This window comes from Cyprinus carpio, unplaced genomic scaffold (genome assembly GCF_018340385.1).
Source record: "Cyprinus carpio isolate SPL01 unplaced genomic scaffold, ASM1834038v1 S000006786, whole genome shotgun sequence".
NCBI classification, from domain to species: Eukaryota; Metazoa; Chordata; class Actinopteri; order Cypriniformes; family Cyprinidae; genus Cyprinus; species Cyprinus carpio.
In genome coordinates, this window is record NW_024879375.1 from 255,510 (window position 1) to 278,643 (window position 23,134).

Sequence of the window (23,134 nt, forward strand, 5' to 3'; positions counted from 1 at the left end):
AAGTAAGATACAGGACCCCCACCCCACCAAAGAAATACCTGACACCTCCCATCCTCCCTGATTTTTTATTTATTTATTTATTTATTTTACAATTCGACCACTGCTAATATCTGAATAATAATATCTGATAATGTGCCGTTATACCATAAGGGGAATGCAAACCCGTCTTAAATTATCACAGTGGAGGAACAATGCCAAAACTGTTATTAGACATCATCTCTAAATAAGTCTATATGAGAAGCCATGCACACTCTGAAGGGAAGTGCACACCAAACCACAGACAGGCAGGACACTCTCATCTTCAGCGTGACATTTTCAGTCATACCGAGACCCATTTGCTAGTACATTTCTTATTGATATAAAAATCTTATTTTCAGTACTGAGGACTTATTATTTGAAACTGTTCTGATGTTCAAACTGCTGAAGAAAATGCTTCACCTGATATTTTTTCAGTTGTGCTTGTGGTGTCTAGTTGGTAAGTTATAAATGTTTTATGGTGTCAGTACGTACAGAATCAATGAGAAGATTTCGCATTCACTGTTAATGTCATATAATGATGACTGTAAATCAATCGATGTGATTAATAACTCAAGTAAGCAAAACAAATGTTTACCCTTATCTTATCTTACTAAAAATGTTAACTTATTTTGATTATGCATTGAAATTCATGTCAAAGAGTTGTTGCAATTATTATTTTTCAAATAATAATAATAAAAAAATGTTTACAGCAATTTATTTCTGTTTGTGCTGCAGGCGTGTCTGGTGTTGATGAAGTGAAGTCAGTGATGGAGGGAGATTCAGTCACTCTACACATACAGAGAGACGATGAGATCGAGTGGCGGTTTGGACCAAACAAAATTCTCTTAGCTGAAGTCAAACAGAACAATATCTTGAAATTTTATGATGATAGTGCTGGTGGAAGGTTCAAAGGCAGACTGAATCTGGATCAGACTGGATCTCTGTACATCACAAACACCAGCACCACAGACTCTGGACTTTATCATGTATACAGCACTAAAACAAGTACTTTACTATACACATTCAGTCTTGGTGTCTATGGTGAGTAAGCTGTTTGGTATATATTCACTCTTTAACATTGTCAATCAATGTCGAAATTAGTCTAATATTGATAATATAGATTAATTTGTGTCAGCTGCTCTTTGTATCATATTGCTAATTTACCAGATGATCAAACTCTCTAAGGCCGGGTTCACACCGCAAGCGGCAGCAGAGCGGAAGCAGCGCGTAGCAGGTAGGCAGAGCGGAAGCAGCGCGCGGCTATTTTGCTTTCACACCGGCAGCGGAGGCAGCGCGCAACTGAACAGCGGATTTTGGACAGAGTACTGTCAGTTGGTTCCAATTGAATCAATTTTCTTTTTTCTTGAAAAGAACAATAATTCTACAATTTCACACATTGGTTTTATGTAGCCAACACATGTTTTCTGCTGAACATTCCAATGTATTAGAGGAAAGTGGCAGGCTTTTGAGGTTGCGGTGAACCTAGAACTGTAAGTACTTTGACATATTTTAACATAAATATATATATATATATATATATATATATATATATATATATATATATATATATATATATATATATTATCTGAATTATATTTATTATTTATTACCTTTTGATATTTTTAACATTAGCTCTTACCTCCATAAAAAACTCTTTTATATGTTGATACACAGAATATCTGACACATCGAATACATACATTACCCATCATAAAAAGCTTATTGATAATTCATAAATGTATACAGCAAACTTCTTAACAGAGACAATGTAAATGAGCAAACTCTCAAAAATAGAAAAAAAGACGCAGATCATAGATGTCTATACTGTAGCTATGTGTGCTAGGCCTATATTAATCTATGCTATTTGCCTATCTATATTGAGTTGTTTGCTCGTGTGCCAGCGAAAGCGTCAAAAATACTGTAAAATTACTTACCATCTGCACTAAGAGCTGCTGCAACTTCATCCCATGCTTTTTCCTTCGCCTGCAAGTCTTTGTAAAGTACATTGTGTGGATCATAAAGAACTTGATGTTTCTCAACTTCCACGATGAGACGAGTGTCGTCCATTATTGTCTTTCCAGGTGCACCCTGAAGACCACCGCCTGTGACACCACGTGCTGTTGTTTATGATTGTCAGCACGACATCCGCTCTTCTGCCAATATATAGGCCTAGTTATAAGAATACGACTACTACTACTAATAATAAATAAATCTCTAAGGCTAAACTAGCAGTATAAATTATTTAAAGTTGTTTTTGTATTTCGGCCAAAAGTTTTATTTTTGGATAGAACTGTAAGTACTTTGACAGATTTTGTAAATGTATATATATATATATATATATATATATATATATAATATATATATATATATATATATATTATTAATAAAAATAGAAAAAAATATGTGAATTTAAATATCATACATTTTTAATGTCATTTTGCTAAAAACACAGTAGATATCATTAATGCAAATTTTGGGGGAAAATTACTTTTTCGTGTCAGTACATGTGTATTTTGCCCATGATCATTGTCACTTTATCTTCTATACATATTTTTAATATTAATTTTCTTTCCTAACATACTCCAGTTCTTGTTAAAACACCCTATATGTGCTTATTTTGTGCATTTAGATCACTTTTTGTGTGAAATCATATTTATTTTGTCCATCAAAGGTGTACTTTCACTTTAACTGAGCGTCAGCAGCGCAGCAAAAATAGACCCAGCGCCGAAACGATCGCGGCACTGCTGCTTCTGAAACGCTCTGCCGTGCAGCCTCTGCGTGCGGTGTGAACGCTCTCATCTGTTAACATAGGCACCGAAAAAAATACGCGCTGCTTATCTCCGAAGTACAATGATACAAGACAGACTTAATGGACTAGCAACAATTGCAATTGAGCACGAACTTGCTGAAAAAGTTAGAGGACGCAATCAAAGCATTTGCCGCCTCGAAAGCCCGATGCGCACGCTTCTGAAATGTAGGCTATTTGTTGTGTGAATTTGTGTTTGTGTGTATCAGTCAAGAAAAAATTGAAACCTCCAGTAGCTAAAAAGTTGTGTGCATATGTTTAGTTTTATTCTGTACACTATTATAAAACAGAAATGATATGCAGCTGTTGCATTATGTACTTTTTCACGTTGCAGAATGAAAAAAAAATCTGAAAACATGCTTGCACGTTTTTATTTTAGTGTTATATTATAGATAAAGAAAATATTGTTTACATGCAAGTGTGTGAGTGTGAGGTGGGGGCGGCACGATCGTGCTCTGCCTAGAGCAGCATTTGAGCTTGCCACGGCCCTGGGTGTGCACACCACCGCTGATCTACAAATCAACTTTTGAAGTGGATCAAAACCTTTCATCAAAGTTGTCCTAAAAGCAAAATGTATTCTTGTCTCAGGACAACTTTGATAAAGTTTTTTGATCCACTTCAAATGTTGATTACTGTGTTTTAGTGGAGTGCACAAGCCGGCTCACGCTCAGTCTAAAGCTTGTGAGCCACAAATACCAAAAATGAGTGGCTAACTGCGCTAAAAACATTCAAATACATACAAAATTATGTCAAAATGCCAGTCTTGGTGAGTATTCAATTAAACACAGTCAGGTTTGGAACGTTAAATATTGAGAAAGAGAATGCATGTTGTGTAACAGTCAAGCGGCAACCATCCCGCTCTCTCTCGTGAAGCCCTACGGAAGTGACTTAAATTGTAATTCGTCAACTGGCCGCTAGAGGCTGGCTGCAAAAGGGAATCAATCCCATAGACTCCCCATGTTAAAACGCCCAACATAACAGCAGGAAAAAAAAAAAAAAAAAACATGTTTACAGCCTGGTTAAAAAAATTACTTTGGTCTATATAGCTAATTTTGCCCTTCATGACAATTTAAAAATATATATATAATTCATCCGTTTAAATTATATTAAGCTTTAAAGTTCTGCATAATTAAGGTAGAGGCCACTTGAGTGACAGGTGGATTGCTGCTGATGACACTGCCGTGGAGCTAGGTGTGCATGGTTTCAGCAACCAGCTCCCGACTTTTTGCACATTTCCAATTATCCGGGAGTGGCGTGCAGTGACATGCTGCCAGGTTGGCGACTGCCGGGTCCACCTGCTTTTGGCTTAAAAAATGCTCTTCGGAAACCTATGGTTGACGTCACGGACATTACGTCCATGTTTTTATACAGTCTACGGTAACAGTATACAGTAGTCAATATTTGAAGTGGATAAAAAAAAATCATCAATGTTGTCCTAACACAAGAACACATTGGTTTTAAGTTTTAGGACAACTTTGTTGATTTTTTTTGATCCACTTCAAATGTTGACTACTGTATTGGGTCCATGGATAAACTCTCAAAGGGACCGCATTCCAGTATCCCTGCTACTGTCTGTCATGTTAATTAAAGAAAAAAAAAGAAAACCACTTTCTGCTCTTGACTGAATACGTTTTAAAACTTTAATGGTAAGCATTACTTCATATTTAATTTTTACAATGAAGACTACAGAAATTAAATTTGAATTGTGTATATATATATTTTTTTTTTACATTTGATTAATTTCTGTAGTATTTCTTACCTGAATAAAAACTTACTTATCCTGAAAACTTAGTTTAATAGCTCTCTTTCAATTCAATTCAAGTTTATTTGTATAGCGCTTCTTACGATACAAATCATTGCAAAAGCAACTTTACAGAAAATTAAGTTTCTACAATATTTAGTATTAGCTTATCAGTGCTGACTGTCAGTCATGTGCATACGGCAGAAATGTTTGGAAAAATCAATAAAAGACGTAAACAAACAGACGATATTAATTATGCAATCAACCTTGTAGCAAAATGTGGTAGTTCTGTATGTTGTCTCTGGGTTAGCATCATCTGAGGTCAAGTGGCTGTCTAATATAACACCCAGATTTTTGACAGTAGAGGAAGTAACAGTACATCCGTCTAATTGCAAATTGTAATCTACGAGATTCTGTGTAATGTATTTTGGTCCAATAAGTAATATCTCTGTCTTATCTGAATTTAATAGGAGAAAATTATTGGTCATCCAATCTTTTAACATTTTTAACACACTTTGTTAGCTTAGATAATTTAGAAGTTTCACCTGGTCTTGTTTGTATTTTTTTTTGGTTATATTAGTAATAACAGTGGAAACTAAGCCCGTATTTTCTAATGATATTACCAGGGGCAACATGTATATCGAAATAGCAGAGGACCTAGGACAGATCCTTGTGGCACTCCATATTTTACTGGTGATAAATGAGATGACTCCCCATTTAAATAAACAAAGTGGTAGCGATCGGACAGGTAGGATCTAAACCATCTTAAAGCCTGCCCTTGGATACCTGTATAGTTTTGTAATCTATCTATGAGTGTGTCGTGATCTATGTTGTTGTGCGCAGCACTAAGTTCAAGTAAAACTAGCAATGAGATGCAGCCTTGGTCTGACGCAAGAAGCAAGGCATTTGTAATTTTAACAAGTGCAGTTTCTATGCTATGATGGGGCCTGAAACCCGACTGAAATTCTTCATACAGATCATTTTTTTGCAGGAAGGAGCACAATTGAGCAGACATAACTTTTTCTAAAATTTTTGACATAAATGGAAGATTTGAAATGGGTCTGTTCACTAGGATCATTTTGTCTAGTTCATGTGTATTTATGGGTACGCAGAGCAGTTGAGATAAATCAGGCAGGTTATTTGCGAATCTGTCTTTGGTGGCTGGAACAATAGTTCTGCCCGGACAATAACGCGAAGCCATATAGTTATTATCATCAATATGAGGAATGCCAGTACAAGGAAATGGTCAGTAACATCATCACTTTGAGGTACGATATCTATGTCAGTAATATCGATTCCATTCGATATAATTAAATCTAGCGTATGATTAAAAACGATGAGTGGGCCCGATGATATTTTGCTTTACTCCAAAACAGTTTAATAAGTCAGTAAACGCAAGTCCTAATGCATCATTTGTATTATCAACGTGAATGTTAAAATCTCTGAAAATTAGCGCTTTATCAGCGGTAACCAACAGGTCTTTGTTTCTATTGCATTTATTTGTGCTTTTGTTAGGAAATTTTTTTTTTTCCTATTTTATTGCTGTCTTTTTACTTGTGTTTTTTATGAAAATAAAACTTTCCGTTGAAGAAAAGTAGATTTTTATTTGTATATGCTGTCAATTAGAAAAAGAAAATTGGAATGGGCAGAAATCGGTATCGGCAGATCACACTAACCAAAAATCGGAAATCGGAATCGGTCAAGAAAATTGCAATTGGTGCATCTCTAGGAAACACCAAAGACGCTTCAATATGTTATGCGTTTTAACAGATTGATGACGACCGCACAGAGTAGCATTATAACAGAACTTTCAAATGTATCTAGTATGATAAAACATGTTTTTATTAATTTACACAATTTATTTTTTTTTTTCACATATGCACGACCGGAAGGAGCAGAAACGGTCAACTGTGACATAATAAAAGCTCCGATGCTTTCAAGCCGTGTGTTTCCGTGCTCGTTCATTCTGCTTCATTTTACTACGTTAATAAATCATTAGCTCATCCAAAACATGATTTCCAGTTGGATTGCATCGGCTGTGGGGATGAAGACGACAACTCCCATGATTCTTGAAGTCAAGGCATCATCACACTACTCCGTTGCTTCTTTGTTTGTTTTGAATACGTGCCTTCTAGCTGCAAAAACATACATATTGTGCCTTTCATTGACTGCACTCGAGCTGCACACCCTTCACAACTTACTTCATTTCTAAGATTTCTCAACCTTCACATTGTCCCAATTCGCCTACTTAGGCCATGTTTTTTCCTTCTCTCCGTCCACATGAAAACGCAAACGCATGCTATGATGCACTGTCAAGAGCATGCCAGACCAACAGGTGGCGATATAATCTCTACCGGAAAGCCATGTTGGCCAATCAGAATCCTGAAAAAGTTTCAAGTAGGCAGAGATAACAGTGCAGGCTCTGATGTTAAAAGCCAAAAATTTACCCTGGCAGGAGTTTCCAAAAATGTTCAGTTTCAGTAACCTGGCGCTGTCTTCACGTGTGGACAAACGGCCAAACTGCGTAGAAAAAGTTGTGGTTCTAAAAATAACATATAATATGGCCCTTATACTATGCCCTAAATGTATATACTCATTTTGTGAATAAAACACTTTTAAGCAGAAAAAAACATTGCTGTACAGCTTTATCCTATCTCTAGCAGTAGCTCGTGCCAATGGAAGTCACTGCACACATGTAATAACTTTACTTTCTCTTTTATGTTTTCCAGCTCCTGTTCCTGTTCCTGTCTTTATGAGAGACTCTCTACAGTATTCATCATCATCAGAAAGGTCATCAAAATGTCTGTTGCTGTGTTCAGTGTTCAATGTGAGTGCTGTGACTCTCTCCTGGTACAAAGGAAACAGTTTATTGTCCAGCATCAGTGAGTCTGATCTCAGCATCAGTCTCTCTCTACCTCTGGAGGTGGAATATCAGGATAATAATACCTACAGCTGTTTAGTGAACAATCCTATCAGCAACCAGACTCAACATCTGGACATCAGTCAAATCTGTTCAGGTACTGTAGCTGTGATATTAGTTATGATTTAGCAAATCTATGGTCCATTAATCATAATCTGCTGTGCTGGTGCTGTGATTGATTGTAAGTGTTTCCACAATGAAACAATGCTGCTGGTGCTGTGATTGATTGTAAAAAAACTGAGCTCAGACACTAATGTCCCTTGCTGTATTTCCCCCAAACTACATGAATACTATTTTTTAGTTTTCTAACATTCTTCTAATTCTTCTCTCATAAGACTGTCGCTGTTGTGGTTCTCCTGAGGCTGTGATCCGATTGGTCCTCGCTGTTCTGCTGGGCATGCTCGTGGGTGTCATTCTGGCCTTTCTGGTTTATGGATGCAGAACCAGAAATCTTCAACGGAAGAAGAATGTGCGGAAAAGAGCAATGGACAGGGATCTAACATATGCAGATGTCCTTGAATGACTGGAGCCATTATCTGACAAGAAATCCTTTAAGAAAATATAATGTCAATCTGCTGGAAAAATATAAGTTTGGAAGGAAAAAAAGCTGTTTTCTGTGCGAGACTTCAGATTCATTTCCCTATCATAGATTATCAAGATGCAATAAACAAACCAGTCTGTTTATGAATACATTTTTTTAAAAAAAAAAAGGTTAGAAAAATACAAGTTTGTAATAGCAAGCAGCATAACAGAGTGTTTTTGTACAGCTAAAATAAGCAGGCTAAGTGAATTACACTTGCAGCCTCGCACTTTGCACATTCACATTTATACAAAGCATCTGCTCTTATGTTACTTTTTTCCCTTTGCAAAGAATAGTGCCTTGCTAACCCACTGCGATCACTATTATTAAAATGCTAAATTAATATATGACTCTGTATGTCTCTTTTTACTAACATCTAATCTCTCAATGTGATAACCTAGGGTAAAAATTCTCAAGAGTTGCTATGCTATATCTGATATGAAAAAAAATGTATATGAAGTATATTTTTATATTGTTTCTTATTACTTTTTTATTTTTTTATTTATTTATTTTTACAATATTAAACATGCTTTCATATAATCACTTCTTAGGCCTCATTTCTGATCACTGGAAAAATGTACCATGTTTGCAAACACCATCATTCATCTGCTCTCACTGTTGATTGTAAAATCTGAGTCTGTTAGTCACAATAATTCAGAGTTAAAATCAATCCATGAACAGTTCTGCATTTTCAGTTTGTTGCATGACTAATGAAATTTAATATAAAATGTGTTAAAAATTATTTCAGCATGGTGTCTTTATGTAGCATCCACATGAGCACCAAACAAGAACTGAGAATACAACCAATGAGAATCTATTACACAATATCCAACTGGCTTACTTATTAACATGAATAACATTATTATTTTACAACTAAATCACTTTTTATACAGAAAATACTACAGACGCCACCAGGTCATTTAAAAGAAAAACTATAGATGAAATATATATATCTTTTTTAAAAAAAAGTAGCACAAATTAAATGTATCATAGATGTAGGTTTTCCATTAAAAAGACACCCCTCAGAGAAGTTTCAGAATGAAACGCTAAGTGTGAAATGAGAAGACGAAAAAAGAACTGAGTAGCGCAGTCACAAAAATGCATGTGTTTATGCATGACCTTTAGTTCCTTCTTTTTAGTTTATATTTGACTCTCATGTTGAACCCCATGTTTTCCTGACTTCTACTGATCTACAGATGTCTGGTCTGATCAAGTATCTCCATTGTGTTCAGCTGATAAAATCCTTGTTTGGTTCAGTCAGTGTTTCTCTGCTTTCCACAAATCACAATCAACTTTAAAACAACAAGCAAGTGATCAATGTAGAGCAAACATATGAGAACACACAAATGAATTCTGATTGAATGAATATGATTCTCTTCTGCAGTGTTACTGTTATAAATATGACTATGATTTGTACTTTTTAGAATGGATGTTTACTGTGAATGTTAAGATGTATTTAGACTAAAGGTAAAAAGTTGCCTATCAGGGGTTTATGACCCATCTACATCTCACCTTTCAGTCTAGGCTGCATGTCTTAATCTTTTCTGAACTGCAGTTCTCATAAAGACCCTGCTGAAGCGCCAACTAGTGACCGAACACGGAAAAACAACAGTGTCAAAGGCCTTAAAACTGTATAAATCGGTATATAAACAATTCACTTGATCATTAATATATATATATATATATATATATATATATATATATATATATATATATATATATATTATCGTAAATAAATTAGCCTATATACTCACAGCCTGATCCTGTTTTGATTTAGATTCTGATTTGATCTGATGCATCACTATAGAAACCTCTGTGAAAAACCTCTGTATAGTCTGCAATATTAGCAGACTTTATAGATCTGTCCGAGCAGTTTAATTTCCTCACAGAACTTAGATTAAATGCATTTAATGTAATTGTTTTTTTTAACAATAGATGTGTATTTTCATGGTTCATGTGTATTGTTTATGTCTTCTTTTCTGGTTAGTATGATCTGCTACAGCGTGTTTATTTCTGCTAATGCAGATGACATTTTTACTACCCGTTGTGACCGAATATGCCACACCTATTTTTTAACCGCAGTCTCAAAGGCTAAAATAGGGTTTATTAATAATCTCTTTGCTTCTTTGAGTATTTGTAACTAAAATAATCAACTTTTTTCATTCTGTTCAACCAATGCAATGAATGTAGCCTATTTCTGAGAGTGAGACGCAGTACTGTGGGACCTCGTGATTCTAATCCTGTTTATTTCTTTGTCAGTTTTACTTAAACCGAGGTCACATCAGGCTGGATTCGATTCGAAATCATGTTGTTCAACTTGCCTGAAGTGGAACATTATCATTTTATCAATGTCATCATCGAATTAATATGTGTGATATAAGTGCGACCTCGTTTCGCCCAACTTCCTGTCTCAGATTCGACGCCACCAGATCAGAGTTCAGTGACTTTTGTGCTTATAATGAGATTCTTCTTACAACCACTAGATGGAGCTTAATCCGTTTTTCATAAGTATTAGGATTATTCATGTGCATAATTCTCCACATATCAGTTGTATCTGCTAAGATTCAGTCTCCTCTGAATATCTGAAGATCCAGGAACGTGGTTGGGAAGCACTGAACTTGTTTAGTTTAGTTTAGTTTTTTTTATTTGCTTTTTTTAATATGCTTGTTTGACCTTTTTACCTTTAATCTAAATCATTTACACAGTGACGTTAAGGGTCACAAACACAACTGTGTTCAATAGTCATTAAAATTCTATATAGCAACACAATATGATTTTGATATAAATTTGGTCTGCATGTCATTGTTCAGTACTGAAAAAAACATACACTTGTCAATTTCTAGTCTTTTATGCCATATCTTTCTCACACGTTCACATGTAAATAAGTAGAAATATCTGTGCCTTTTTATATTTTGGCTCCTGAGTGCTTCCATTCCCACGAGACTGACATGTTTATCTGTTAGTTTGAGCAGAAGCACATTAAACCACAGTGTGTTAAAGGTTAAAGTATATTTCAGTTCTGCTCTCTCATCTGCTATCATTTGATCTTCACTATGATATTTGCACAGAATGATGTTTTTTTAATGTGAATCATTCAGATTGTTGTATTGAACTCGTTTCTTTCTAAAAAGCTTTTCATGTGTTGATTCAGTGATGCAGCTGATGTAGCTCGTTTAGTTGGTTTTTGGTGTTTGATTGTGGTTTGTAGGGAGCATAGAAACTAAGACTTAACCAAACAACAAATTTAAAGGTGGGGTAAGGGATTTTTCAAAAACGCTTTAGAAAACTGATTCAGGCTGACTAGCAAAACAAACTCGTAGCCAATCAGCAGTAAGGGGTGTGTCTAATCATGATCCGGAGGAGAGAGTATTCAGTGCACAGACCGAGTGACAGAAAATAGATAAAAAAACAAAAGAGTAAAATGTCTGTGGAACAAAAGAAGGCTTAAGGCAAGAGGTAGGACCTATGTAAATATCAGATCAGCTTTCCAGCGCTGGAGAGAACTCAAAGAGCGGAAGGCCCGTGATTGGACGCAGAGGTTGCTTTGTTTCTTCTCATTAGGGGAGTAGCACCATGTCTGGGGTGGAGCTATCAAAATTAGGGGCGAGACACTTTTGGGGTAGGGGAGTGTTTGTTTTGGTGATTTCAAATATCAACATTGGCTACCAGAAATTGCTTACCCCACCTTTAACAATATAGATCAATATAAAAATGAAAATATGGATTTGTGATGATCAAAAACAAGTTAACTGATAAATTCCTGGAATAGCTGAATGATGAGATTAATTTCTTGCAAAGATATAGAAAAAAGAAACTCAGGCGGGTCACTTTAGACCCATGTTGTGCATCAAAGGGTTAAAAAAGTTTTATTTCGACAAGTATCAAACACATTTGGCTCCAACTAATCACAAACATCAAAAAATAAACATATATATATATATATATATATATAATATATATATATATATATATATATATATATATATATATATACATATATATATATATATATATATATATATATATATATATATATATATATATACAATTATTATTATTTTTTTTTTCTATTTAAAAATTTAAAGGGGCGTAGAGAGGTCCAAAAAAGTAGTTTGTTGCCAGAGAGCAACGCCATGCCATAGAGTGTTAAGAAAGGGTTTACATTCTCTGTTCTTCTTTCTGTAGATCAGTATCATTTTGAAGGGAGGAGCTACTGGAGGAGTTTATTCACTCTCAGTGCAGAGCTTCACTAAACCACTTCACTACAAACCGTCAGCTTTATGAAACATTAAAACTCAAAAGTGTCAGCAGCATTCTATATCTTGTGAAACTTTAGAAAACTGCTGGAAAATGTTTGAGCCGTTTATTTTCTTCTGTTTGTGCTTGTGGAGTCTGACTGGTAAGTATTTTCATTGCTTCATTTACATTTAGTCATTTAGCAGATGGTTTTAGCCAAAGCGACTTACAAATGAGACAATAGAAGCAATCAAAATCAACAAAAGAGCATGTGTGTTAATTTCAACATTTCAAAATCAACATTTGTGTTTATTTGATCAATTATACATGTACGCAATGTTCTGATATTCATTATTTCCATCATTCATTTTGCATCTAATATTTATTTAATATTTTGGTCAGACTAAAATACTCAAGTACTTCTGTGTTTTCCCTTAAGGAAGTTTCTCAAGCTCATTAAGGCTGTATCTATTTGATAAAAATACTGAATATTATTTCACAAAATAATATTGTGAAATATTTTTGCAATTTAAAATAAAAGTTTTCTTTAAAATATCATTTATTCCTATGAAGCAAAGTATTTTTCTGCATCATTACTCCAGTCTTCAGTGTCACGTGTTCCTTCACAAATGTATAATCAATGTTTGAAACAGTTGTGCTGCTTAATATTTTTTTGGGACCTGTGATATTTTTTCAGGATTCTTTGATAAATAAAAAGTAAAAAAGAACAGTGTTAATCCGAAATATAAATTTTGTGTTAAATGGATAAAATAATGTGTTAAATGGATAAAAAGTGATAGTAAATACATATATTTTTTAGAAAAGGTTTATATTTTAAATAAATGCTGTTCTTTTTAACATTTTATTAATCTAAGAATCAAAGAAAAAAGTATCACAGGTTCAAAAAAAAAAGAAGAAGAAGAAGAAGAAGAAAAATTAAGCAGCACAACAGATTCAACACTGATAATAAATCAGCATATTAGTATGATTTCTGAAGGATCACGTGACACTGAAGACTGCAGTAATAATGCTGAAAATTCATCTTTGCTCCACGGGAATAAATTATATTTTAAAGTATATTAAAATAGGAAACTAATATTAGAAATTGCAAAAAAGTTTCATAATATTACTGTTTCTCCTTCTTCTGTATTTTCGATCAAATAAATAATTCGTTGATGAGCATAAGAGACGCCATTAAAGAAACAAGGTCAATTATTTATAAGGTTTATAATATAGGCCTAACATAATATAATATCAAAACAAACTGAAGCATTTAAACTGATAGAATAGAATAGAATAGAATAGAATAGAATAGAATAGAAAACAAACTAAAGCATTTAAACTGAGATCTGTAAGTTAAATATACATACAAAAACACACACACACACACACACACACACACACACATATATATATATATATATATATATATATATATATACATAGCTATTAAAGAACTGACGTTCACGTTTATATATATATATATATATATATATATATATATATATATATATATATATATATATATATATATATATATATATAAACGTGAACGTCAGTTCTTCTATAGCTATCTAAACATCCCTGAGAGTATGAAGTACAGTTTGCACATTACACCGGTGTGTGACTGTAAATGTCTCTGAGTTTTGTAACCGCTCTGTGCCCATGCATCATCGCTATTTCCAGCACTTAATCAGTCCACTCTTCTACATGATGACGTTTTATTTCACGTCATTGCGTTTGCGCTGGCTCTGGATTTGAGCGATTTCGTCCGAGTTTTTGCTTGGTTATTTTTTTTTTCAATTGATTGTATTTGGATTTTATATTGTTTTGTTGATTTTTGTACTAATTTGTTGAAGTTTTTTATTTGTATATGACCCGAGCATTGCAATTCATTCGCTTTCGCAAATGGCTTTCCCAACTCATTTATGCGTGTGCGTGGCACATTATTTCTTCGCGCAGCTTAGTATAATTAATTTCAAAATCACTAAAACCCTGTTTAAGACTAAATGCTTCTGTGCTCATCAGGTGTGTTTGGTGTTGATGAAGTGAAGTCAGTGTCAGTGATGGAGGGAGATTCTGTCACTCTGAACATTGGTGGTACTGATATACAGATAAACAATGTGACTGAGTGGTTTGGACCAGAAGACAGTCTCATAGTTAAAATCACCATACAGAACAATATGAGCAAGATTCATAATGATGATAGATCTAGAGGCAGACTGAAACTGGATCAGAATGGATCTTTGATAATCACAAACACCAGAACCACAGACTCTGGAGTTTATAAAGTAACCAGCAACAGCCCAGGGACACGGCTAAAAATATTCAATCTTACTGTCCATGGTGAGTTAAAACACTTTTCACACTCTCACTAATTCATTTAATTTCTCTATATATCCAACATTGTATGTACATCATCACAGAAGAATTCTGTCATTTCTCTGAAACCACCGCCAAGTCTTAAAGGGATATTTCTCCCAAAACTGAAAATTCTGTCAGCATTTACTCACTCTTTATGATTTTCTTTCTTCTGCTGAACATATTTGAAGATATTTTAAAGTATGTTGGTAACCAAACGGCTGCTGCTGCTCCTCCGCAGTCAATGGCTATATACCAGCAACTGTTGCCCAGATAAAATAACCATCTGTTAATTGCATTTTTTTTCCTCAGCTTATCTGCCGATCCCTGTCATCACCATTTACTGTCCACAAAACTCTTCATCATGTGTGCTGGTGTGTTCAGTGGTGAATGTGGCTCATTCCACTCTCTCCTGGTACAAAGGAAACCGTTTATTGTCCAGCATCAGTGTGTCTGAACTCAGAAAAAGTCTCTCTGTACCTCTGGAGGTGGAATATCAGGATAAAAACACATACAGCTGTGTGATTAACAATGCCATCAACAACCAGACCACACATCTGGACATCACTCAACTCTGTTACACATGTCCAGGTATAATATATATATATATATATATATATATATATATATATATATATATATATATATATATATCCCTACCCCCACAAATCATATTTCTGTTTTCTAACGTTGTTCATTTATTCTCTCAAAAGACTGCATCGACTGTTGCGGTTCAACTGAAGCTGTGATTCGATTGGCTCTCTCTGCTCTGGTGGGCGTGGCTACTGTTGGTGTGCTGGTTTATGAATTCAGATCCAGTCTTCAACAAAAGAGAAAACAGCAGACATTGGTATCAAACTCTGATTAATCAGATAGTCAGGAAGGTGGTATATAGTATTAGTATAGTATTATATAGTATAGTATTAGTATAGTATATAGTATTATAGTGGTTCAACGCATTATATTGTTTTTTGTTGTTGTTGTTGTTTTTTAAGTCATAGATCTGATCATTATTTCGGATAAGCAAGAAAAAAATATTTAAAGCACAATGACAATGCTGTGAAGTGTTTTTGACATAAGCTAATTTAATCTGTTGCTAGATACATGCAACTCTGTATCCACGCTGTCTGAAACACGTCTCTATATGCTTGTGCGTGCTTTGATTGTGTGCGAGAACAGCGTGTGAGTATCGAATTGAGCTCTCTCTCTCGTTCTTATTCTTATGATTTAAAATAGTTTGAACATGTAGATTGGCAAATTAATCTACGAATCACATGCGTGCTGAACAGTATAGGGCCCCCTTCCTCAAATTTTGCCCTGGAAGTCTAATGCGCTGCAGAGTTTAGCTCCAACCCTGATCAAAGTCACCTGCCTGTGATTTTAGAATGATCCCAAAGACATTGATTAGCATTGATCAGCATGCTCAGGCGTGTTTGATCAGAGCTAAACTCTGCAGGAAAGTGGATCTCGAGGTCCAGATTTGAGGATCCCTTGTATAGGGTCTCGTCTGTACGTATCATGGTTCAACTGCGATCCGTTTAACCCCTAATATGTGACAGATCAGAGCAGAAAATATCTTTCATTTACTTATTTAACATGAAATCGTCAAATTGCTGCTCCATATCAATTGCATACAAGTTTTGGTTCCATAAAGAACCTCTTACCTTTTTATAATCGGAAGAACCTTCGCCATGAATAACCTTTTGTGAAACAGAAAGGCTCTTCAGATATTACAGATTCTTTATGGAACCATTTAGACAAAAAAAGGTTCTTTATGGCATCGTGAAGCACCTTTACTTTTAAGAGTGTTGTTTACCCTGATTTTAACCCCGTTTCACACTTCACACTAAATTAAAACCCCATAGACCAACTAAACTGCCAACGTCAGCTGTATCAATAAATCAATGTAAGATGTGTTCTTACACAAAACTAATCAGTTGAGAGCGGATGAGAGAGAAGACCTGCAAGTGAACTTTAACATAAACACGCTGCGTTTAATGTGCTGCTGATAAAATAAGTGCTTGTAAGCAATTCTGCAGGAAGCTGAAGATCTCATCAGCCAAAGGCGACAATTATGACACATTTTTTCTGCTTTTTGTATGTAGAAGTGTGTGAGAGAGATGAAGTATGACAACCAGAGCAGATACCGACCACTGCATTGGAAAAGGTTGTTTTTAATACTGAAAAATGACATTTACATCTGTTTTATATCTGATCATCCCCAGTTAACAAAATATATTCTAAGAACATTTTGCTAACAGTTTGCTAATTATCAAATAAATGTTTTCTGAATGGCCAGTTTTGCAAATGTTTTAAAAACTTTTTATAATTTTACTTTTATACTTTTGCAAACATTGTTTTGGAGTGTTATTTTGTTCCCTGAACATCCCGAAACAAGTGGAAACATTAGAAAAATGATCACAAATGTATGAAGAAAATTTTGTTCAAATATTTTAGGAACATTGTTCAAGACCAGAATATTTTGAATGGACATTCTATTAACATTCGCTCATTCTGAGAACATTCCCTGCTAACTGCGTCACTAGAAGTTCCTTTGAAACCCTCTGAAAGTATATTATTCAGTGATCTGTAGTGAGTCTGATCATGAATCATCAACTGATTTTATGTAGCAGCTCAGGTTCCTCACTGAACTCTGACTTTAATGTCTATCATAGTGATGATGACTGAAATCATTTTTGTTTCTGAAGATCTATTCATGATTTTGCACAACCAATTTACTTTTCAAATTTCACAGTATTTCAGTGGCTTATTGTGTGTTTTATTTTCCATAGTACTGGTATAATCTCTGATTATTGTCTAATCTTAAATTGTACAGTTATATAAGTATCTGGGGCTAGATAAATAATACTAGCATAACCGCTGATTATTGTTTGAGCTTTAACTAAATTGTACATAGGTGACTGTAGGGGGCTAAACAGAACTAGCTTACTACTGTATTTACAGAATGGTAAGCATTGGCGACATATTAAATAATATTAGTCATAACCTCTGGCTAATGATCAGATTGGTGAGTTCCTGATCGTGAGGTCTGCATAAAATGGCCAATTGAAAGTGACGTGACATACAGCCAAGTATGGTGACCCATACTCAGAATTCGTGCTCTGCATTTAACCCATCCAGAGCGCACACACACAACAGTGACAACACACACACACACTGTGAACACACACCCGGAGCAGTGGGCAGCCATTTATGCTGCGGCGCCCGGGGAGCAGTTGGGGGTTCGGTGCCTTGCTCAAGTCGTGGTATTGCCGGCCCGAGACTTGAACCCACAACCTTAGAGTTAGGAGTCAAATTCTCTAAAAACTATTAGGCCACGACTTCGATTGGAGACACTTCATTAAAGTGTTAACTAGAATAATCAAATGTCAGATTAATAATAATTAGAAATGGACAAACAACCAATTTGTATTTCAATATAAATTTGAGGTTATAATGGAGTCAGATTAAAATTTAATTTAAATTAAATAACTTGTGCAGAGAAAAAGATTAAACATGCAGGAAACCTTCGGATCCACCATCGGATGTCTTCGCTGAGCCAATTGCGCAGACCTTACACCTGTGTAAATTAAAAAAGCGCAGACCTTACACCTGGTGTAAAAGTCTTTAAAATGTTAAAGAACCCCAAAAAAAACAAAAAAAAAAAGAGTGAACCGCTGCTCAAATGAACGGCTCGTTCAAGACAGAGCCATAGAGAGAGATCTCTCTCTCTAGATCTCGAGGATCCAGAGTTGACGAGATCGCAGGATGCCTTTGCCCATATAAGGGGTTTCCTGCAAGTCATACATTTTTACTTCTATGCGTCAGGGGAGAGCGCGCCCTCTAGTGTCCAGTATGAATGAAACAGACATTATAAGAGCGTTTGCTCAATGCTCATCTGCCACGTGGACGCGCTGTGCAGAGCTGTACCGCGGTGAGCGTTTTGTTCTTAAAAAGTGTGTATTTTTTTTTTCTTTTGAAAATGACTGATCGTTTCGCTAGAGAAGAGCCTTATTCGTCAAGTGTGGAACCCTTTGGAAGCGGCTTAAATTTGGGTTTTGGATCGTTTATTTGCTTTCGACGGGAAAAAATCCTGGATTGTTTCCCTCCAAAAAAACTTCTCTTCGGCTGAAGCAAGAAAGTCAGATACTTCTCGGATGGCATTTGGGTGAGTAATAATCAGGAAAATCTGACTTAAGGGCGAACTTTTCCTTCCTTGTGTGGTAAAGAAGGTGGAGATTGACTTTTTTTCTGTGCAAACTCTTCTCTTGCTTTTTCATACACCTTGCAATGCACGTTTAACTGTCTCTTCTTGGTCCAAGAGGCCAAAGTCCTGTTTTATCTTTCCCTATTCTTAATGACTGATTTAAACGAATTTGAGTTGCCAATTTGGTTCTTTATATTATCTTCTTACCTGTTGTTAATTATCATCATCATCATCATCATCATCATGATCATTATTATTATTATTATTTATTTTTGTTTACAATTTGTTTCTTATTCTTTGTTCCATATTTCTTGCCAAAACTCGTTATTTTCCTCATTAGTTTCCTTATATTTCCACTTGTTATCCCAGTTTTATTTTTCTTATTTTACTACAGTCTTTATGACTTGTATAGCTACGTTTTCATGTTTGATGTTTTGACTCTTCTCCCATTATGCATATACAATGATCTTCCTCTATTTTTATTTATTTGCTGAAATTTGTTCTTTCTTTACCTGGTTTTACATTTTTTACACAACAACAGCATGCTTCCGTGAATCTGGGATTTTTTTCTGTCCTTCATACTTATGCAGATGCAGTATAGCATTCTAACACACATCAAATAGGCTTTTAATCATAGTACAGCATATCTTGTTTGGTTGGCTTCTCCTAATGCTGTATATCTGTTATTTTTCTTTCTTTTTCCTTGTGCACTTTTAAGCTTTCTCAGTGATTGTCACTGCTGTTCTTTCTCCATTGCTAAGTTTTTCTTGTATTTCCTTGTATGTCCAATACGAATACGTTTCTTCTGCAATTGATTTACAAATTCTGCAGTTATATTTGCATGTTTATTAAACATGTTTCTTTGCATTAGGCTACTACTTTTATATTTGCTTTTTAAATATAAAATACACTTTTAGAATGAATGTGTCCTCCTAAATTTCCTTATTCCTAGTATCCATTTCTTGACTACACGTTCATCCACCATGGCTACTTTCTTACTTTTGATCCAATTCTTTTATGAGAAACTTCTCAATTCTTCTCAGTTTCTTAAAGTTTTTATTCCTGCAGCTTTATATCACTTGCATAAATTTTCATCTGTACATCTTTTCATCTGATTTCTGTTAAATCATACCTATTTTATACATCACTGAATGGTGACCACTACTTGTTGCATCTTTAACATTTCCTCTACCATTATGGTTTCTGTTAATTGTTGCATATTTTATATTTCATTTAATATCTCCCTATAAGTGCATAAACATCACCACACCATATTGTTTTTCAGTCTACTCTTTCTCATTACCGTTTCCAAAGTCTTGAATTCCACTGAAAGATTTTGTCAGTGTTTAAAAAGTGCCTGATACTTTAGTTTCTTATTTCTTCTATCATATCATCTTCAGCACTGGTATTTTCCAGTGTTTTAATATGTATTATGTATCATTTCTCTTCGGCTGTCAGTCTGTACAGAACAATTGATTACTTCTGATGTGAAAGGTATGAACTCCACTTTCCCTAAATCCCATTGTGTTCTACTTTGTGTTGCTGTATTTTGTCTCGTTCTTGCTCTTTCTGCTGGTTCTGTTTTCCCCGGCTTAAGACAATCCTTTGATATATATATTTTTTGTTTGTGTTTGTTTTGTGCTTTTATGGTTTTGTGACATGCTAAATATCCTCCAGGTCTAGGGTTTCACTGACCTCCACACTTACACCATTTTTGGGCTCTTTCTGTTCACATTTCTAATATTCATGGCTTCAAACACACATCCACAGTACAGCTTTCCTCCGCACATAAGGTCTTACTGTGTAGCTGACAAACCCAGTGTACACTTTATCAGACATTCAATCATCATTAAATTGTAGCATCACTGATAGACTGTTCATTTTCTCTCTGGATACAGGTTTCTTTTAATTTATTTTAGCAATGTCTCTGCTTATCCATGGTTTTAGGTATTGTGCTTATAACTGAACTTAAGCCTTGAGCTTCTTCTGTTGTCTCTCACCCCTTAAACAATCACCAGACTGCATCCCTTAAAGTTTGGATTTAATTACAGTAGTCAAAAGTTCATCAAAGTTGTCCTAAGACAAGACTGCACATTGATAACTAACTCTGAGGAAAGGTTTTGATCCACATTATATTTTGACCAGTGTATTTCTTCTAGAGCTTTCATTCATAGCTTGATGGGTTTTCATTTCTTCAGGGAATTTCAAAATACCTTGAATTCATCTTCAGTTTTCATGACAGACTCACTGTCTTTATCTTTATCACTGTACTTTCCAAGTTCATGAGGACTTGATTACTTTAACTACCTGACAGACATGTATACACGCATTGCCTTTCTATAGTTGGATATTCAAGTAAGTTCAAACCCAATCTCAGCTAGGTCGGCTTTCCTCTCTCTATCTCCCTGAAATTCATTTGGTTTTTAATTTTATTTTTATTTTATACACTGTTCAGTTTATCTCCTTTTATTATCATTTTCCCCCTCTTCTTTTCTCTTACATTACCCACTCGCTTATTTAAATTTGGCCTGACTTGCCCGACACCGGCTGTGTGTGTGGTCCCTAAAGCCTCTGTCCTCGTATCATTGGTGATGACACGCGGCGCGACATCAGCAATTGGGCACCGGGCGAGGACTCAACCATGCCGGCTGACACAGAAGGCCACTTTGGTCAAGTACTTTGTTTGGGGTTCCGTGTGCGACGGAAGCAACCTTTTAGAGCTGTGGGGCCTCGAGCCAGCGGTTTCCAGTGACCCGGGGAAATCCAAGGACGGCAGTGACCGCTGGACGTTGAACCAGTTGAAGTTAATGTTGCCTCTGGTTCTCACTTGATTGAGCTCCATTCACCGTTAGGCCTGTTAAATGAAACGCTGCCCCATTTACTTCTTATAAGCCCCACAGATGTTTCCCTGGTCTATTAAGTATTCGGCCCATCTATGCTCTCCTAGCCATACCATACCTCTGTTGCTCTGTTTTTTTTTTAATTCGTTGATTGGTTTTTCATGTATGATTGCATGTTTAATTGTAGTGCTGGGGATGGTAAAGTAGTTCTAGGCGTTGTATGGACAGCAGTTACAGCTGCAGGAGAGGCCGTGGTTGCGGTGGCTGCTGCTTCTGGTGAGGCCCCCACTGTTACGGCTGTGCTGTGGAAAGGTCGCCACGGTTGTGCTGCTGCTGAGGAACGGCCGCTGCAGCTACTGCTGCTGCTGAGGAGAAGTCGCCGCAGTCGCGGCTGCTGCTGAGGAGAGGCCACCACTGGATCGGCCGCCGTTTGTTGCAGCTGCTACTGCTGGAGTGGCTGCCGTTGTTTGCGGCTACTGCTGCTGGAGAGGCCACCGTTGTTGCGGCTGATACCGCTGGAGAGCTCACCACTGTTGCAGCTACTACTGTTGGAGAGGCCGCCATTGTTTGTAGCTGCTGCAACTGTGGCTTCTCCTGCTGCTGTTTTTTTAAAGCTGCTGTTGTTACCATGCCTAGAACTGTTTTTGTACTGTTAACAGTACCATCCCCAGAACTACAACAGCACATGCAATCTTTCCCATTTTGTGAGTATTTTGGCTCTCTTTGTAGAAAATCATGTAAGTGAGGTAGGGCTGATTAGACTTTAGATAGTGATGAATTGTACATTAATAATCAATAATTGTAATAAATATAAAAAGTTGAAGTTTTTTTTAACCAATTGAAAGCTAACGCTCTGTAAATGTGGAAGTGCAAAACAATCAGAGCTTAAATTCTGTGCTTCGACTTTAATGTAAGTGTTACACACGTTGTCTTTATTTTAGACATTTCTAGTTGAATATGATCCAAAATTGTACTTTTTAATCATATTAAATTAGTTAAATTAAGTGTTTAGTTTTGAGTACATTGAAAGAGCGGTTAATGTTAATTGATTGTCACTGCAAGTTTTTCTTGTATTTCCTTGTATGTCCAATACGAATACGTTTCTTCTGCAATTGATTTACAAATTCTGCAGTTATATTTGCATGTTTATTAAACATGTTTCTTTGCATTAGGCTACTACTTTTATATTTGCTTTTTAAATATAAAATACACTTTTAGAATGAATGTGTCCTCCTAAATTTCCTTATTCCTAGTATCCATTTCTTGACTACACGTTCGTCCACCATGGTTACGTTCTTTCTTTTGATTTAATTCTTTTAGGAGAAACTTCTCAATTCTTCTCAGTTTCTTAAAGCTTTTATTCCTGCAGCTTTATATAACTTGCATACATTTTCATCTTTACATCTTTTCATCTGCTTTCTGTTAA

General features: G+C 35.5%; 2 protein-coding genes across 2 annotated transcripts; both read left to right on the plus strand.

Moving 5' to 3' along the window:
* The first annotated feature begins 172 nt into the window (after window positions 1-172).
* On the plus strand, window positions 173-8,510 carry LOC122144854 (SLAM family member 5-like). The gene is made up of 4 exons (XM_042756073.1): window positions 173-475; window positions 754-1,059; window positions 7,294-7,581; window positions 7,820-8,510. The coding sequence occupies exons 1-4, from the start codon at window positions 409-411 to the stop codon at window positions 8,005-8,007; spliced, it is 849 nt and encodes a 282-aa protein (XP_042612007.1). The 5' UTR covers window positions 173-408; the 3' UTR covers window positions 8,008-8,510.
* Window positions 8,511-12,370: 3,860 nt separating this feature from the next.
* Window positions 12,371-17,192, plus strand: LOC109084016. Its single transcript, XM_042756075.1, has 4 exons — window positions 12,371-12,463; window positions 14,329-14,646; window positions 14,974-15,252; window positions 15,375-17,192. Exons 1-4 carry the CDS (start codon window positions 12,415-12,417, stop codon window positions 15,527-15,529), a joined length of 801 nt encoding a protein of 266 aa, XP_042612009.1. The 5' UTR covers window positions 12,371-12,414; the 3' UTR covers window positions 15,530-17,192.
* Window positions 17,193-23,134: the final 5,942 nt, after the last annotated feature.

Excerpts from the sequence above, each read along its gene's own strand:
- LOC122144854 (XM_042756073.1), top strand. The coding sequence starts at position 409 with ATGTTCAAACTGCTGAAGAAAATGCTTCACCTGATATTTTTTCAGTTG. Across the intron at positions 1,060-7,293 it reads ATTCAGTCTTGGTGTCTATG|CTCCTGTTCCTGTTCCTGTC; the intron begins GTGAGTAAGCTG and ends TATGTTTTCCAG. Across the intron at positions 7,582-7,819 it reads CATCAGTCAAATCTGTTCAG|ACTGTCGCTGTTGTGGTTCT; the intron begins GTACTGTAGCTG and ends TTCTCTCATAAG.
- LOC109084016 (XM_042756075.1), top strand. The coding sequence starts at position 12,415 with ATGTTTGAGCCGTTTATTTTCTTCTGTTTGTGCTTGTGGAGTCTGACT. Across the intron at positions 14,647-14,973 it reads ATTCAATCTTACTGTCCATG|CTTATCTGCCGATCCCTGTC; the intron begins GTGAGTTAAAAC and ends TTTTTTCCTCAG. Across the intron at positions 15,253-15,374 it reads ACTCTGTTACACATGTCCAG|ACTGCATCGACTGTTGCGGT; the intron begins GTATAATATATA and ends TTCTCTCAAAAG.